This window comes from Miscanthus floridulus, chromosome 5, assembly GCF_019320115.1.
Source record: "Miscanthus floridulus cultivar M001 chromosome 5, ASM1932011v1, whole genome shotgun sequence".
In the NCBI taxonomy this organism is placed as follows: Eukaryota; Viridiplantae; Streptophyta; class Magnoliopsida; order Poales; family Poaceae; genus Miscanthus; species Miscanthus floridulus.
In genome coordinates, this window is record NC_089584.1 from 140081128 (window position 1) to 140097933 (window position 16806).

At 43.5% G+C, this 16806-nt stretch overlaps 3 protein-coding genes across 6 annotated transcripts; 2 read left to right on the forward strand and 1 right to left on the reverse strand.

Annotated features, from left to right (window-relative positions):
• The first annotated feature begins 2872 nt into the window (after positions 1–2872).
• On the forward strand, positions 2873–7796 carry LOC136450971 (PHD finger protein ALFIN-LIKE 6). 2 transcript variants are annotated; one of them, XM_066451680.1, is made up of 5 exons: positions 2873–3286; positions 3384–3416; positions 4395–4623; positions 7018–7147; positions 7222–7796. In XM_066451680.1, exons 1-5 carry the CDS (start codon positions 3178–3180, stop codon positions 7486–7488), a joined length of 768 nt encoding a protein of 255 aa, XP_066307777.1. In that variant the 5' UTR covers positions 2873–3177; the 3' UTR covers positions 7489–7796. The 2 variants fall into 2 exon arrangements, with proteins under 2 accessions (XP_066307777.1, XP_066307776.1); XM_066451679.1 differs by having other exon boundaries at positions 2882–3286; positions 7219–7796.
• Positions 7797–8182: 386 nt separating this feature from the next.
• Positions 8183–11704, forward strand: LOC136450972 (uncharacterized). Its single transcript, XM_066451682.1, has 6 exons — positions 8183–9260; positions 9897–9972; positions 10233–10363; positions 10483–10553; positions 10677–10758; positions 11303–11704. The coding sequence occupies exons 1-6, from the start codon at positions 8892–8894 to the stop codon at positions 11321–11323; spliced, it is 750 nt and encodes a 249-aa protein (XP_066307779.1). The 5' UTR covers positions 8183–8891; the 3' UTR covers positions 11324–11704.
• Positions 11705–11839: 135 nt separating this feature from the next.
• LOC136450969 (2-C-methyl-D-erythritol 4-phosphate cytidylyltransferase, chloroplastic-like) lies at positions 11840–14828 on the reverse strand. Of its 3 annotated transcripts, none has more exons than XM_066451678.1 (12): positions 14637–14828; positions 14394–14476; positions 14238–14312; positions 13790–13845; positions 13625–13704; positions 13397–13479; positions 13241–13309; positions 12751–12819; positions 12531–12599; positions 12345–12391; positions 12164–12254; positions 11840–12082 (listed from the first exon to the last, which is right to left on the reverse strand). In XM_066451678.1, the coding sequence occupies exons 1-12, from the start codon at positions 14755–14757 to the stop codon at positions 12029–12031; spliced, it is 897 nt and encodes a 298-aa protein (XP_066307775.1). In that variant the 5' UTR covers positions 14758–14828; the 3' UTR covers positions 11840–12028. The 3 variants fall into 3 exon arrangements, with proteins under 3 accessions (XP_066307775.1, XP_066307773.1, XP_066307774.1); XM_066451676.1 differs by having other exon boundaries at positions 13232–13309; XM_066451677.1 differs by having other exon boundaries at positions 13232–13309; positions 14238–14305; positions 14393–14476.
• Between the last annotated feature and the right edge of the window lie 1978 nt (positions 14829–16806).

Here is a 16806-nt window from a genome sequence, read left to right on the forward strand (position 1 = left end):
CGGCGACACGTCAGCGTTGTGTCAGCCAACGCCACAGGCCCAACCTCGGCGCTGTGGGACTACACGCCGAGCTATTGGCACCATCCGGCGCGCGGCCCAGGCGGCCCAACAACGCTTCGTGACCCAATAGCTCGGCGCGGGGTCACTTAACGCCGAGCCACCAGACTCGGCGCGGCCTGACTCAACGCCGAGGTCCGGACTCTTAAAGCCGCGTCGCGGCCTCCTTCTTCTTCCTCCCTCCATTCTGAAACCCTGCGCCGGCTCTGCTCTTCGGCTCCCCCCACGCCCCCACGAAACCCTAACTCCCAAAAGCGACCCTAGATGCCCCGATCTCGTCTCCCGAAGCTTCCTCGAGGTAATGGTCCCTCCCCTCCTCCAATCTATCCGCGTAGATGTGCTTGCATTGTCTCTAATCATGTGGAATCATGGGTGTACGGTGTTTTGGTATATGTGTATTTGCATTTGCAAAATGTATGTCTTATGTTGATTGAGTGCATTGTTGTTTAACTGTTTTATGTGCTGAACATGTTAGGTTAGTTTGGTTTCTAGTTATTTTGGTCATTAGGGTTCTTTGTTTATTGTAGGTGTCATTAGGGTTAGTTATTTGTTGGTCATTAGGGTTAGTATGTATTTTAGTTATTTGTTGGTCATTATATTTCAATTTTTTATGACTAGAAATGATTATGTTGTTGGGTTGAAAAAGATGAAATGATATATTTTAGTTTCTACTTATTGGATTGAAACTCGCATGAAACGTGTGATGTAATTATTTCTATATCATGCGAGTTTCAATCCAATAAGTAGAAACTAAAATATATCATTTTATCTTTTTCAACCCCAACAACATAATCATTTCTAGTCATAAAAAATTAAAATGTAATGACCAACAAATAACTAAAATACATACTAACCCTAATGACCAACAAATAACTAACCCTAATAACACCTACAATAAACAAAGAACCCTAATGACCAAAATAACTAGAAACCAAACTAACCTAACATGTTCAGCACATAAAACAGTTAAACAACAATGCACTCAATCAACATAAGCCATACATTTTGCAAATGCAAATACACATATACCAAAACACCATACACCCATGATTCCACATGATTAGAGACAATGCAAGCACATCTACGCGGATAGATTAGAGGAGGGGAGGGACCATTACTTCGAGGAAGCTTCGGGAGACGAGATCGGGGCACCTAGGGTCGCTTTTGGGGGCTAGGGTTTCGTGGGGGCGTGGGGGGAGAAGGGAGACAGAGCGCCGACGTTTCCAGAATGGAGGGAGGAAGAAGAAGGGGGCCGTGACGCGGCTTCAAGAGTCCGGACCTCGGCGTTGCATCGGGCCACGCCGAGTCTGGTGGCTCGGCGTTAAGTGACCTAGCGCCGAGCTATTGGGCCACGAAGCGTTGTTGGGCCGCCTGGGCCGCGCGCCGTAGCTCGGCGTGTAGTCCCACAGCGCCGAGATTGGGCCTGTGGCGTTGGCTGACACAACGCCGATGTGTCGGACCCCATGCGCCACCGTGTCTCCATCGACCGGGGTCGTCCGTGACGTGGCAAGACCTCGGCGTCGTGTCAGTCGACGCCGACCCTCATACCTTGGCGTCATGTTCTAAGACGCCTAAAAATGGTCTATTTTCAGCAAACGTTTTGGCATAGGTCTTTTTGTAAAAAATATTTTCAAAACGGACCAAAATGCAAAAATTTCACTAGCCTAGATGGAGAATGCGATGCGAGGTCGGGAGAGAAGCTGCGCTTCGGAAGTTCGGATGTTTGGGTAGGGTTGGGAGGATGAAGGGGAACCGGGGGGAGGGGACCTGAGCAGCTAATCCGCCATTGCCGAGCTTCCCTGCTTCAGTAGTTGGCCTTGGCCCTCTCATTCCTAATCGTCTCACCAGACCTAATCCAGCACCGTATCGAATCAAATCTGCGCGATTGGGATTCGTGGATCCAGTATTTCTCCCTTTCAGGTCGATTGGATGAGTCTCCTCTAACTTAAGTCCCCTAGATGGCCTCAAAGAATGTCATTGTCGTTAGAATAGTACAACTGAATTCCTGTGTTCAGACCCCTAACTCTTGTCTGAATCTCTGGATCACGACATTGTATCTGAAGGTTCACAGTGTCGCTATCTGAAAGCTTAGCAAGATCATATGGACCGAAACTCGATTGTTCAACTCCTCCTATTGGATATCAGATGAACTTGAACAGACCAAATTTAGTCAGACACTTGGAGGTTGGTTTGTAATATAGCATGACCAGCTATACTATATCTGTCAACGTTAAACAATAAACTCTACTTGGTGTTTCTTCTTGTTTATCTCAATTATTTCAGCTTGGTTTCTTCAAGATGAGTGACATAGACCTTTCATAATCAGGACTCTCTACATTCCATATTCTAAGCCGTTTTAGCTATTCTAGATACAGATTTTTTTTCTTTGTACTTAAATATACACTACTCCCTCCATCCATCACATAATATTTGACGTTTTATACTCACTTACGAAGACCAATTCAGAAGACAAAAGACCAATACCCCTAAAAAAAAGTAGAGATGGAGATGTATTGAAAAATAAAGAGAAAAGATATATTGGGAGAGAGAATGCATTGCGTAGTGAGAGTGATAACTATTTGTGACAAAATTTAAATGCTATAAGATCAAGTATTTTGAAACGGAGAAAGTATACCTAGATGTATTATAAATTGTAAAGTAATATATCTAAATCTAAAAAATCAAAACAATATTATAATTTAGAATGGGAAGAGTACGTACGTACTCTACAACAATAATAATACGAATTTGGCGGTTATAAAAAATGAACGTGGAAAAACAAAACCGACCACCTATTGAAACCCTCCTAGTCTACAGTGGACCGGGTCTACTGGCCGTAAATGGACACAGCACGACGAGGACGGCGGCAGCGGCTTTGGCTCTGCGCCGAGCACCCACACAGGGATCAAATAAACCGGGCCCAAATCCTCCCCGAAACGCCAACGAAATTCTCCGCGAGCAAATATAAACCCATTCCTCCCCTTCCTGCAACTCCTCTTCGTCTCCTCCACCCCCCGCTCCCTCTACCACCAGCACCGCGGGACCGCCTGCTCGTCTCGCCGCAGCCCGTCCCCGAGCCGGAACCCTAGCGGTTGCCATTGCCCGCGCGCCGCGCGCCCGATGGACGGCGGGGGCTCCGGGCCGGCGCCCAACGCCGCGCGCACCGCGGACGAGGTCTTCCGCGACTACAAAGCCCGCCGCGCCGGCATGATCAAGGCGCTCACCACCGGTACGCCTCCGCTCGCCCCGCCGATTGGGCCTCTTGATTCTGTCCCGGCTTCGTGGATTCGTGCGATTGATGCGGTGTTTTCTCTTGTGCTGTGCAGATGTGGAGAGGTTCTTCAAGCTCTGTGACCCCGGTGAGTGCGCTCGATCTCTTCGGTTCCTCGCCCGGGGATGGGGATTGGGGGCCGAGTAGGCTTCCGTGGTTTTGCTGCTTGGGTTTCGTTGCTTTGGTGGGAGATTGGAAGCTAAATTTGGAGAATTTTCCTCTTTCCCTCACTCGCTGTACACGCTTCGGATTCGAATTATTGGTGGCCTTATAGCTTTCGTTAATGCTGTGCTTGTGCTGGATTGTAGCTTTTCGATTTTGGTGAGAGATTGGGGCCCAAGATGACAGTTTTGTCGAGTGAAAAACGTTTCTTTTTGTGTGTCTGTGTGTGTTGGTTGGAACTGTGGAACTAGTGGCTGCCATTTCTTTTGCTGTTAGGTTGTTAGCACTATGGGTGTTGCCATCAATCTTGTATTCATAGCTTGATTGCAGAAAATCACTAGAGATTTTTGACTGATTGGTGCCATGGGATTATCGACTGTCTACTGCGTGCTTGGTTTCTATATGATTGCTTTGAACTAGTATGTCTTGTCTGCTGTTTCTTATGCTACTACGTAGTTATTGGCGCAGTCAATTTACTGGAGTCAGTGACATAATGTGGATAGGTATAGTGATTCAGCAAATCTTTTTCTTTAGTGCATTGATGGCACTGTAGGACTGGCTGAATGCGTGGCTGCCATTACAACAGTTTGCTTATCAGTTATGGTACAATATTTTTCTCTCCCAACGGACCAGCCGTATAAATCAGGACAGGACAAGCGGCTCGTAGACCAGCCGAACAGAGCTGCTTGCCCCTATTCATGTAATTATTATTATTGTGGTGTTTGGTTGCTTCTCATTATTAAATATTATGGCTTGGTCCGCAGTGTTCTCTGCTTCAGCCTTTGCACTCTTGTTTGCAGCAGTGCCCAGTTGGTGTAGGACTAACTTCTATAAGTTTTGATAGCTGCTCGATGATGACATGCCATATCTTGTTATGACTACTAATTCCATTGGTTTTGAACAGAAAAGGAGAACTTGTGCCTTTATGGCTATCCCAATGAGACGTGGGAGGTGACCTTACCAGCTGAGGAAGTGCCCCCAGAGATCCCTGAACCAGCATTAGGAATCAACTTTGCTAGGGATGGCATGAATGAGAAGGACTGGCTGGCGCTAGTTGCAGTCCACAGTGATTCTTGGTTACTGTCTGTTGCATTCTACTTTGGTGCACGGTTTGGATTTGACAGAGAAGCTAGGTAATTCTTCTGCTATGATTGAACTATGCAGTTTTCATAATCAATCATTGTTGTTTGTTCCTTCATATGCTGGCATGTTTTAATCTGAATTTGGCATACTAGAAAGTACATATGCATCTTAATTACATATTTGTTAAGTTAGAGCAACTTTTATAATTAATTTCATATTGAAATGGCTTCCACCTAAGTCTGGGAACAAAATCTTTACACAAGATTTGGTCAATTCCTTAATGCTTTCATACAGTAGTATCTACATTCTGAATTCTGAAAAATTGAACAATATTTTGAATGTTGGGATTATAAAACAAATTATGTGCTGCATATCAGCATACATTTGTAGTGTTGATTGTGTAAAGAAGCCGGGATTGCATTTGTGTATTTGGCAAGTTAAGGTAGGTAGAATACTAGAATTACCGCCCTGTTCGCTTGATCATATCAGCCATGCTTATCAGCCATGATATAGTGTTTTTCTCTCACAACAAAACAGCATCAGCCGGCTTATAAGCCGCAGAAATGATCAAGCGAACATGCTGATATCGTGGGATTTTGGGTGATTGCTCCTTCCTTTGGCTCTGTTATTATGCTCGTTTTACAATTCTCTTCTCAGTTAGGAATTCGAATTCTTCTACTATAGTCTATAATGCGTATAGGAGGTCTGATACTTTAGAAATACCATTTTACTTAAAAAAATGTTGTTTAACATTTTTTTAATCATACAGAATGGGTAATCATGCGCAATCATTTTACTATCATGTTCAATCATTTCACTCACTTTCTATGGGTAGCAAATAGGACATGGTAATTATATTTTAGCATAATTGTGCCACCACCTTTACCCTGACAATCACTGCATAATAAATGTTGTAATGTAGATTGCATTCCTTCTCTATCCTTAAAATTACATCCAATTCTATCTTTCATGTATAAGGCGAGACAATTGGTGTTTAGAATGGTAAATATATGCAGTAGTGAAAGCGCTCATATAGCAGAATTTGTGTTTGACCCCGCTTCCTAATGCCACAACCGTCATATATTTACAGCATCACATTGTTGCCATTTGCCATAGAAAATTGTTAACCTGTATTTACTGGCTATCAAGTGTCAAATGGAGGAAAAAACCGCAGTGAATGTAAATGTCGCATGCCTGCAGGGATAAACGGTGCTAATATTGATTTGCATGCAATTAATATTAGGTATATGCTTAGTTAACTACACTGAAATCAACATTACATAAAGTTCTACGATTACCACCTTGTTCGTATCCTTGCCGTACTAAACTGGACCTTTCACTCTTTGACCTTGCACTATCGATATGCGGTAGTTACTATGCCCTGGTTATTGGTAAACCAACTATAGGCATGCATCTTCACATTGATGTTTGAAAGATGGATTTAATTTGAGAAATGGAGTTTTTAGCACTCAAGAGTAAATACTGCTCTCATGTTGCTTTTTTTTAGCAGAAAATACAGCAGGGGAGGCCCCCACTGTAAGCTTTTAATAACAGAAAAAACACCAACAACTCTGTACAAAAGGAGACACAAAAGAAAGCATGCCCGAGGTGGGCAGCAGAGCTAAACTAGGGCAGCTGTACAAGAAACAAAACATGTTGCTTATTTGGTAACAATATGTGGTTATTTGAGTGCAACATGATGCACATCCAGAGATACTCAAGTACATTTTGCAAATTTGAATTGTGAAACTGTAAACTGGACGTAGAGTGTGAACCATATAATGCACCATGTTACAGAATTAGTGTAGTCTATTGAAGTAAATTTCATGTTTAGAACCACTGAAAATTAACTCATAGCAGCTCCCTAGTAGAATTATACTGTTAAGAATTAGGTATTGGGTGACTGATTTGTGTAACCTATTGTTTCCCTTTTAGTAATAAACATTGTCATTCATAACACTTCATTTGTTCTCTCACCATCAATCATAAAGGGTTTACTCCAACTATTTGGCCACTTATTGCATCCAGGTGCGATCGTCTACCATTAGCGGATAGCGACATTAGTTTTAAATAATGATTGCATTGGATAATAGAAGAACAGTAAGAGATAAAAGAGAATTTGCTTAATTGGCTGTCAGAAATCTACATAGGCTTGCAATACATGGATCATTTATGAAAATTGCCAGAGTACATGATCAATATCTACTTACTAGATTATCTCCCCTCCTTAGCAAGTATTGTGTAAAAAGAATCTGTTTTCTTTGCTGCTGTTGGTGCATGTGGATCTTGACAAAAACATACTCTGCAGGCTGAGGTCTGTTGAACTTTGGCATGTTTAAACTTTAAAGGTGTTTTTTTCATTTCTATTTTTAGTCACTAGTGGTTGTGCTTGTCTATACCTTCCACAGTTGCATTTCTCATGATACTTCGTTGTTGTAATGCAGGAGGCGACTCTTTAGCATGATAAACAACATGCCCACAATATTTGAGGTAGTGACAGGAGCGGTCAAGAAGCAGGCGAAGGAGAAGACACCTAACAGTAGCAGCAAGAGCAACAAGCCTAGTTCAAAAGTGGTAAATGTCAGCCACTTTCTGTTGCCACCCAACCTGAATTCTTGCTGATAACACTGACATTGTGTCTGCAGCAGTCAAGAGCAGAGTCTCGTTCAAAGGCTAAGGTTCCCAAAGACGAAGAAGAGAGCAGCGATGACGATGGGGATGAGGAGGCGGAAGAGCACGACAACACCCTGTGTGGAACCTGCGGAACCAATGACGGCAAGGACCAGTTCTGGATCTGCTGCGATAACTGCGAGAAGTGGTACCATGGGAAGTGTGTCAAGATCACACCCGCTCGGGCTGAGCATATAAAGCAGTACAAGTGCCCAGACTGCACCAACAAGAGGGCCAGGGCGTGAGCGACGAGCATCGCATCAGCGACCTTGCTAGGAAGGAAGAAACCACCTCCTGGCGTCAAGATCCCTAGATATGGCGTAGCTCCCTAGTCTGTAAGCCTGCATTTTCATTCGTGGTTATTATTATATATCTGTTGATTAGCTGTTCGACCTAGCAGTGTCTAAAACGTGGGCATGTCTCCTGTGCTGAGTGTTGACATGGGACCTCCTCCCTCTAGTCTGTAAACGCTGTCACTGAAGGTACCTCTCAACTGACCATTTCTTCATTGTTGGTGTCGTGCAATGAGTAGTGGCTGTAGTCTTTGTTCCCAGTTCCTACATCTGCTCGTGTGTGCGGAGCCAGGATTTGCACTGGTTCTGAATTGCTGAAATGCGTAGCTTACTGTGTAAGGATAAGGATGTTGGGAAATGGCGAATAGCATTTCCGTGGATCGAATATGATTATCCGAAATCTGTTTTTTTTCTCTCTCCATACTATGCTTTGGCTTGCATGTGCAGAGTATTTGTTGTCTGGGGTGGCCTCTGCGCACTTGCGTGATGACTTGAATACTTGATGATGCTGTGCGTTAGGTGAAGATGAATTCGAGGAAGGCCCACGCGCCCGGTGTCCGCGAACGAACGGACGGACTGCGCGGTTGGCGGTTGCGTTGTTGCCGCGCGCCATGGTGTTTGGGACTTGGGGTTCCAGCCTTCCAGGGTAACCGCAGCACGCGCATGCGCTTGGGCGTTACGTGCCGCCGTCCACAGAGGGCGACGTCACAGGCTCTCGGCAGGGTTGGCAAGTTGAAGTGAACTCGTGGCGCGCCGGCGCATCCATCCGGGCCACCGGCGCCCCGCGTGGCCGTGCACCGTCAGTGCGGTGGTGCTGTGCATGTAGCGCCGTGGCGTTACTAGTGTTGGGCGTTTCCCCCGTGTGCGAGCCGCCGGAGCAACAGCGTTATATCCGACTCCGGGCACTCCGGCTGCCTGGCTGCGCCCTGCGCTAAGGCCGCACAAAGAGGTTCGTGGTCGCTTCGCCCTTGCAAACGGCCGTCCGGCGTCCTCGTTCCTGCTCATTGGCCTCGCCACAAAAACCTCCACCGTCCGAGCGCATTCGGCGGCTGGCCCTTGACAGAGCACCACCAGCAAGGTCGCACCAGGCGTTCAGCGGTTCAGGCTCCGGGCCTCCGAGCACTCGATTTTTTCCCGACCGAAAAACCACGAAATTGGCCAATGTCTGTTCCGCGGGCCGTGCGTGGCCCGGAGACGCCCCCACATGAAAAACAGGCCTCCTCGCCTCGTCCGTCCGGCTCCGGGCCCGAGCCCATAAAAAATCGTTGCCGTTGCCATATCAGATCAACTCCGCCATGGACCCCATCTGGGACCTCCGGTGACGCTCCGCCCACCGCCGCCCGCCCCGCCCGGAAATGGCTCGAGCGCTGCTCCTGCTGCGAGTAGCCCGCTACCCTCCTCTCCTGCCGCAGCCGCTGCCGCTGCTCCGCCGCCACGCGCCCTCCCAGTCCCAGTCCCAGCTCCGCTTCCTCTCCTCCCTCTCCCCCTCGTCCGTGTCCACCAGCTCGGATGCTCCCAGCAACGGCGGGGGCGGCCGCGACGGGGAAGAGGATGGCGCGAAGAGCGGCGGCGGCCACGTCGACTACTTGGGGATGAGTGACGAGGAGCTCATGGAGCAGTGCGACATGGGCACGTTCAAGGCGTCCGGCCCCGGCGGCCAGCACCGCAACAAGCGCGAGTCCGCCGTCCGGCTGAAACACCTGCCCACCGGCATCATTGCCCAGGTAGCTAACGTTGCTGAATTAGCTTTCCATTCTCAGTTACCTCAATCGCTTCATACAATGATTGTTCCTTCAATTTGAATGACCGGAAGGTTGAATGACTGCAATTACGAATCATTTGAACTTCACACAAACTGAACGCTTAATTTTTTTTTGCCCAGTTTGTTGTATTGCCTAGGCCTAGCCATCTCGTACTTTCTTTTGTTATTATTGTAGTAGAACATTAGAAGTAGTTCCTTTCTTCTGCATGCAAATATATTTTATTCACTTCTATATTTCAGGTGCCTGAAGTGCGGGCCTAGTGCAAGCGATAGAGTCTTACCGCCTGTGACCAGAAGGTCCCGGGTTTTAGTCGCGGTCTCCTCGCATTGCACAGGCGAGGGTAAGGCTTGCCACTGACACCCTTTCTCAGACCCCGCACAGAGCGGGAGCTCTCTGCACTAGGTACGCCCTATATTTCAGGTGCCTGATTTTTTGTTGTTGTTTAGGCAACATTTAATTTCTCATTATTTGGCTATAGAAAAAAAATTATGAATTGTCTCTTGTAAGTTATTCTTTTAATTGTACTAGTTGGTTGTGTAAGATTGTTGCCTGAAAATTATAACAACTCCCCTATTTTATTTGTAAAATTCCACACAGGCTGTGGAGGGTCGGTCACAACATAAGAATCGAGCATCTGCTTTATCTCGGCTTCGAACCCTGATTGCTCTTAAAGGTATAAAAAAAATCTAATGTTCTCCAAGTTATGCTTTGTTTCAGAAAAGGAACAGTAGATCAGTTCAACTAATTCAAGAACCATCTAAGATTATGCCTCCAAATATATTACCATGAGTCGCATACAAATCATAGCCCAGCTTCATAAGAGCTCAAGTGCTGATAATAAGTGGTCTTTTAAGACACTTTGCTTCCATTTTAAGTTCTTATGCTGCCTGATGGATCTAAGTTCCATGATCATTAACGACGTCGTTCTGTCAGTTAGGAGTCCGATAAACCTGGAGGACTACACTCCACCTGTTGAGCTTCTTCAGATATTGCCCCTGAAGTCCACCGTTCGAGGAAAAGACGTTGGCCCCCAGATTGGTCCAAATAACTCAAAATTTTCTCCAGTATGCTCCTGTTTTAATAAGTCAACGCCTAATTCATTATGCATGTGTTTTGCTGTCCTTGGTCCTTGCTATTTACATATTTAAACACCTCCCTTTGTACTTTGTTTACCACTGGGCAGGGAATGCAAGCTTTATTAGATCTGCTGTTTGCTGTTGAAGGTTCTGTATCAGATGCAGCAAAGATTTTAGGGTAATACGTTACTCCCATATTCTACTGTTGCACACAGATGCTAGATGGCAGCATGTATATTCGCTTTACTTTTAGATTCAAGCCACCTGATAGTTATCTCAGCGAACTGTGACTGTAATGCAGCCTAAGCACTGGTGCTTTGTCAAGACTGATTCTGTCAGATGATTCTCTCCAAACGGCCGCGAATGAACTGCGAGCTTCGAAGGTAACTATGCAAATATGTGGCCACAAATGCCTATTCATTGACTAGAGGATAGCACATTCCAAACTTTAGGCTCTAAAATCTGAGTCCCAGGAAAAGCAATCATATCACATAGTAACCTAGGGTACTAAGCTAAGATGTTACTATGAGGTCCTTGCCTAAACAGACCGCTGGTGATAGCGAGGTGCCCAGGTCCATTACGTTGTCTTATACCCTACAGTACTTTAACAAAGAAATTTTAAGCACATTAGATGGCCAGTAATTCCACATTAATGTGACACGCCTTGATTGCCACTTGAGCAATCTTTACTTGCAAGTACAATGTACAAGCACCATCCACCCATATCCAGGACAAGTCAACCGATTTCTACAAATATTAGAGTATTTGGTTTGGAGTATGTCAGCTAAAACATAGGCTAATTATGTTATGGCATCCTTAAGTTCTGAGTGTTGACAGAGCTTTAAAGATTATTCATTTCACTAATTTCCTACATACAATACCCTAATTACAAAAACATCATCATAACTGTTTTATCTTTCTCTGTAGGGACTGAAGCCTCTGAGGTGAAATCCTTAGTAAAATTCTCAGCTTCAAGTGCATAGGTGCCAAGTTCCACAGAAGTGAGCCACCATGATTTCTAGGGAAATCCTTCGGGGTCTCGTGCTGTTTGTGAGGAATGTTCGTCATCATTTAGATTGCCGTAAATATGGTCAGTAGGCAGCTAATATCTTCCTTGTTTTGAATTGCATATACCTCAATGTTCTCCGACAGGGCAACACCACTGAACCATTTTTTCCTCGAGGAATCTTCCTGTTAACCACTAACTCATATTTGCCAGCCAAAAGTTGTTGAGGCGGCTGTGCTGAATTGCTAATTGAATTGGCTGTAACTACCTCATGGGTATACAATTGCCTTATAATTTTGTTTTCTTATCAGTGTTTGATGATGCTTTTAACAAATTGGAGCTCTTAAATTTAAATGCACCATGGATTTGTTTTTAGATTCCATTGAGATTGTGTGAAAACTGAAATTATAACCATAGCTTGAGCTCCAGTTCTTCCGCCAAAGCATGAACTCAGCAGAAAGCGTGACCATTTTTCCATTGATATATATAGAAATAATGACAGAATGTCTACAAAGAGGTCAGCTATCTCGTGTATGAGCTCCATAATTATTTCAGTTTTCAAAACTGTAGAGGTGTGGATGAATGCCGTACTACAAAATCGTACTTGTCTGTAAAATCAGGCAAACAGTTAATTTTGCCTATCAGCTCTACTTCTCATTCATCAGGCGCTCAGCCAGTAGCAAGTCATCAGGAGTAGTCACCTGCAATAAATTCACATTTCACAGCTCTCTTCAAATTAAGCAGTTCAGAACATTATAGTTCAGAATATTATTCTGGAATACCTTAATGTTTGTATATGAGCCTTCCGTGATATAGACAGGGTGTTTTAGATATTCTACAATGGATACGTCATCAGTGACTTCAAGGCCATCCCTGCGATGGCAAAATTAAATCAGCTAGAGAACTGAGCAGTATAACAATATCATAAATTTGATTTACCCAGAGCTAAGAACTAAAGCTAACCGTTTAACAAGCTCAAAACCATCTCTGAGTAAATTGGGCTTCATAACCTACAATCAGAAAACACGCTATTATGAATTATGATGTTGTGGTTCCTCAAAAAGAAACCAAAAAAGGGGAAAAAAGTTTTTTTGGTCTGTGGGAACAGGGAAACAAATAAGAAACATAGAAAGGTAATAGTATGATTACCTGTGGAGTTTGCATTTCCCAGAGAGTTTTCCGGTCAAGAGTTTTTACGACAAAAGAATCACTATTGGCCTGAAGGGGATATGGAAAGGAATGTTATATCCCATCCACAATGCTATTATGTGGATGATAGTTGCATAGCAAGAAGTAAGCATAAGATTGATTGAGCAATTCTATTTGCACAATCATATTGACACATCATCTAGATGGCATAAACACTTACCTCCTTTATTGTAGCTTTCACAGGCACACCAAGAACAGCTGCTCCATGTACTGCAGCATCTTCTAAGACCTAGTCAGTAAAATCAAAATTAACATTATCGCTTGAACAAACTGCAAAGCACTCGTAGCTATCCTTTTTTCCTCTAGAAAGCACAAAAAAACCTGCAGCTTTCAGGAAATACACTTCCTGTGAAATATGAAAAAGAAACAGCAGAATTAAATAAGAAACTCCAGAACTACTCTAAGGGTAGAGCAAAAAATGTCAAAGCTGGATCAGTTATTTTTGGCAATATTCCATGCAGTCAATGTATAGTAGATCTGCAGTAAATATAAGTTGCAAATTGCAGGTGAGAGTTATCAGCAGGTTCATGGCTGGGAAAGATATTATTTCAATGTTTCCAAAGAAAGAACAAGCTAAAGCAACCATCTGATTACACATACGATGATATAATTCATGCTGCATCATGGACAACAGGAGTAGCCTTTTTTACATCTTCAGAAGAAACTAAGGGCCTCGCAGAATCATGGACACAAAGTAGTTCCGAATCCCCATCAATTTCCTGCAAACAAGCAATATACACAAGATCTATACGGTATTTATGCACAGGAGCAGAAGGAGCAATAGATACAAGTGATTTGCCACTGACCTGAAGTCCATTAAAAACGGAGTCCTGTCTCTCTTTTCCCGGGCGTGCAAATTTAAGAGGTATTTGCAAGTTCTCAATAGAACCTATGGAAACGGATAACAATTTAAGACAATCAGTCACAAGTGTATCATGGTTTGAATGTAGTCATAGAAACTGCTGCCTCTAATACACTTTAGATAAAACCATAGCTAAGTCAATAAAAATAGAATGAGTGGAAAATATTGCTACCTTCAAATACATCACTGTAGTCTGGTTCACACACAACCACAACTTCTTTGACTTCCTTCAGTTGGCAGAAAGTTTTTAAACTGTGGATAAAATGTAAGGATTCCTGTGTCCACATCAGCTTGCTGACTTGAGGAATTCAAAAACTTTTATGCTAGAGAAAGGAACCTGTGCAATGCAATTGGTAGTCCCAGTAGAGGTAGATACTGCTTTGGCATACTTGCCTGTTAAAAAAGAGGGGCAGAATTTAGACAGCAGTCAAGCATTGGAAGGACACACTAAGTTCGCAGGCTAATGCAAATTTTTTACAGTGCTCAGTGAAACATTTCGTTGCAATTCAGCTAACAATAATGACTTTTTTTGCTTAACTCAATTCATTTGTTCAATAGAGCACACAACCTTGATGCATTACGTTTCTTGTACTTTAAATTAGTGTTGTTCAAAGGCACCATTATCAGTGACTGAAGAACTGAATTGTTATGGTGACCTTATTGTCCCCAAAATGATCAAACTGGTGAACCTAACCCAAACGAATGCACAATAACTAGAGAGCATGTCCTCGCACTGTTGCGACCAAAAAACTGAAGACACGTTTGAAGCAGAAGAGACATGATACCCCCATTCTCTTTCCCTGGCCTCCGGACAAGAGGATCACCGAGACGCTCCTCTCCTTCACAGCCACACCCACACCCTGGCGAAAAAAAGCTCATGTCAGCGGTCCCCCTCTTAGTCAACAGCGCACGCGCCCCGTGGCTTCGGATAGCCACCGCACCTGCTCGCCGTCGGCTATGGAAGCGCGGATTGCCGGATTCGAACGCCTCGTGTGCCGCCTAAGAGCAACCCCGTAGCTCCCACCTGACAACAGGCCGCAGCAAAATGAAGGTCTCTCTCAGTGTGGTAGCATCTACGAGCAATCCAATCGGAATTCGCTTGAATTTTTCACACAGATGGCTGCGAGTGGCCCGGCATTTGGACGGAGCGAACTCCTAAACAAACGGAGAAGTGGCTTCCTTACCCGTCCGAAGGCGGCGGGAGGCTGGGAGCACCGCAGGCGCCGGGAAAGGCGCCGGCGGTGGCGGTGGCGTTGCAGCAGGAGGGAGGCGCGCCTGGAGACGGAGGCAGAGGCGGAGCTCCATCTCGGAGGCGCTGGCCGCTGCGAACGCGAGGCCGAGGGGAGGGGAGGGGTGACGACTGACGATGGTCTACAGAGAAGCGACAAATCGCCTGTGCGTTATGCGTTTCGGTCAATCCACGCCGTCCACATTTCCGAAAGTCACAGGACTGTACTCATCTACTCTCTCCGTTCAAAAAAGAGTATTTTTTAAAACATAAAAAAGAGTATCTAAGATTTAAAGATTTCATGTACCCCAATTTTTTTAAAATAACTAGATTTATAAAAAATATTAGCAATATTTGCATCATGCTCCGTAGGCTATACAACTTCGTACTCCCTTCATACCAAATACTAAGTTTGTTTTGACTTTTTTTATACATATTTTTGTATATAACTAAACACATAATATGTCCTAGATATATAATAAAACAGCCTATAATTTTTCTATGCGTATAGAAATGTCAAAACAGTCTATAATTTTAAACGGAGGTAGTAAGTGTTTAAACGTTATACTCCCTCCGTCCAAATATAAAATATAATCTTGATTTTCGAACAGCTAGGCAATTTTTGATTTATTATATCTATATGTTGACACAAAAATGTAACGATATGATCAATACACAACAAGCCGGAAGATCTGAGTGGAACGAAACCAGAGATCTGCTTGGCTTCAACACAGAACCAATCGATTCTGAAAATCCAACGACGTGCCAGTCAATTTAACCTGCAATTGACGAGAAGAGAAAATTTTATCAGTAATTTAAGGTGGAACATGTCGGTGTTGCACCAAACAACAGTTCTAAATGTACGGTTAGATAGCCGATTCAATGAGGCTATCGACTAAATAGTCGATTTCTAGCTAATCCATGAAAAAAGTATAACATACGAAGAAATCGTCTCTCTAATATAAATGAATCTACAAACAATTTGAATCTAATCTATTATCATCAACAGTGAGGTTCGATCGGATCGATGCAGCTATGATAATGATAACAAACTAAAGCCAAAGAATCTATAAAACCATCTATATGTTGACAGATTCATGAAAACATGCAATATACGTGAGAGTATAGGCAAATCGGCTAAAATAGCCGATGCAGTCATAGCAAACAAACAGAGTACATATCTTGATTATGAACAAGACCACTAATCGATAATTTCTAATCTAAAGTCTTACAAGTGAGGTTCGACCAGATCGATGCAGCTATGGTACTGTCATTAGATTAGATCTCATTAACTAGTGAGTTTATTCAAGATTGAAACATGTTTTTGAATGTATATTATATTTGACTGGAATAGAGATAAAACCGTCGATCTAGCGAAATTAAGCCATCAATTATGAGATTTGAAGCGTGACCAGATCAAAAGACGACCAATTGAGATGATATGATGCCGATCTATCTCTATTTCAATTGGGTGATTTTGTTATAATTAAGAAAACATTAATTATAACAAGATCAATAATTGGTGAATCAACCAAAAACAGTAAGGAAATCTTACTAATCTTAGCATATTCGATAACTGGTGATATTGTATTAAACAACAAGTTATTTAACACAAGATCGATAACTTTAATCTATATTATGATTCGTAAGAGATCAATCAGCTGGTGTAGCCTTACAAACTACGATACAGATCGATAACTAACTTATATTATGGCTCATAAAAGATTAATCAATTGATGCAGCTTTACAAGCATAATACAAGTCGTGACGGTACTCACAAGCAAGAGGTCGATCAGTCGATGCAGCTCTGTTTGCTAAAGAACTCGTTGTGATCTACAATACTCCTACTCCTGATGCAATGGCGAAAGCCGAAAATGTTGTGTTGATTGAATGTTCGTCTCTTTTTACAATAACCAGTGTCTAATATTTATACCCAGAATCTAAACATGAATCCTACTCAAATACGACTCATTACAATTCTTGAAATAAAAGAAAACTTCATAACTTAATAATAACTTGGACCCCAATTTTCCTTATTCATATAGTCCGACACATCTCCCTGGCGCCATTCAAGTATAGCCCATTGACGCCGTCTGCTGACGTCATCCATAAAATAGCCGATTCTG

Coding starts and splice junctions, on each gene's coding strand:
- LOC136450972 (XM_066451682.1), top strand. CDS start 8,892: ATGGCTCGAGCGCTGCTCCTGCTGCGAGTAGCCCGCTACCCTCCTCTC. Junction 10,554..10,676: donor GATGCAGCAAAGATTTTAGG/GTAATACGTTAC, acceptor ACTGTAATGCAG/CCTAAGCACTGGTGCTTTGT. Junction 10,759..11,302: donor ATGAACTGCGAGCTTCGAAG/GTAACTATGCAA, acceptor CTTTCTCTGTAG/GGACTGAAGCCTCTGAGGTG.
- LOC136450969 (XM_066451676.1), bottom strand. CDS start 14,757: ATGGAGCTCCGCCTCTGCCTCCGTCTCCAGGCGCGCCTCCCTCCTGCT. Junction 13,480..13,624: donor CTACAGTGATGTATTTGAAG/GTAGCAATATTT, acceptor CCGTTTCCATAG/GTTCTATTGAGAACTTGCAA. Junction 13,310..13,396: donor CCGTTTTTAATGGACTTCAG/GTCAGTGGCAAA, acceptor GCTTGTTTGCAG/GAAATTGATGGGGATTCGGA.
- LOC136450971 (XM_066451679.1), top strand. CDS start 3,178: ATGGACGGCGGGGGCTCCGGGCCGGCGCCCAACGCCGCGCGCACCGCG. Junction 4,624..7,017: donor GGATTTGACAGAGAAGCTAG/GTAATTCTTCTG, acceptor GTTGTAATGCAG/GAGGCGACTCTTTAGCATGA. Junction 7,148..7,218: donor ACAAGCCTAGTTCAAAAGTG/GTAAATGTCAGC, acceptor TTGTGTCTGCAG/CAGTCAAGAGCAGAGTCTCG.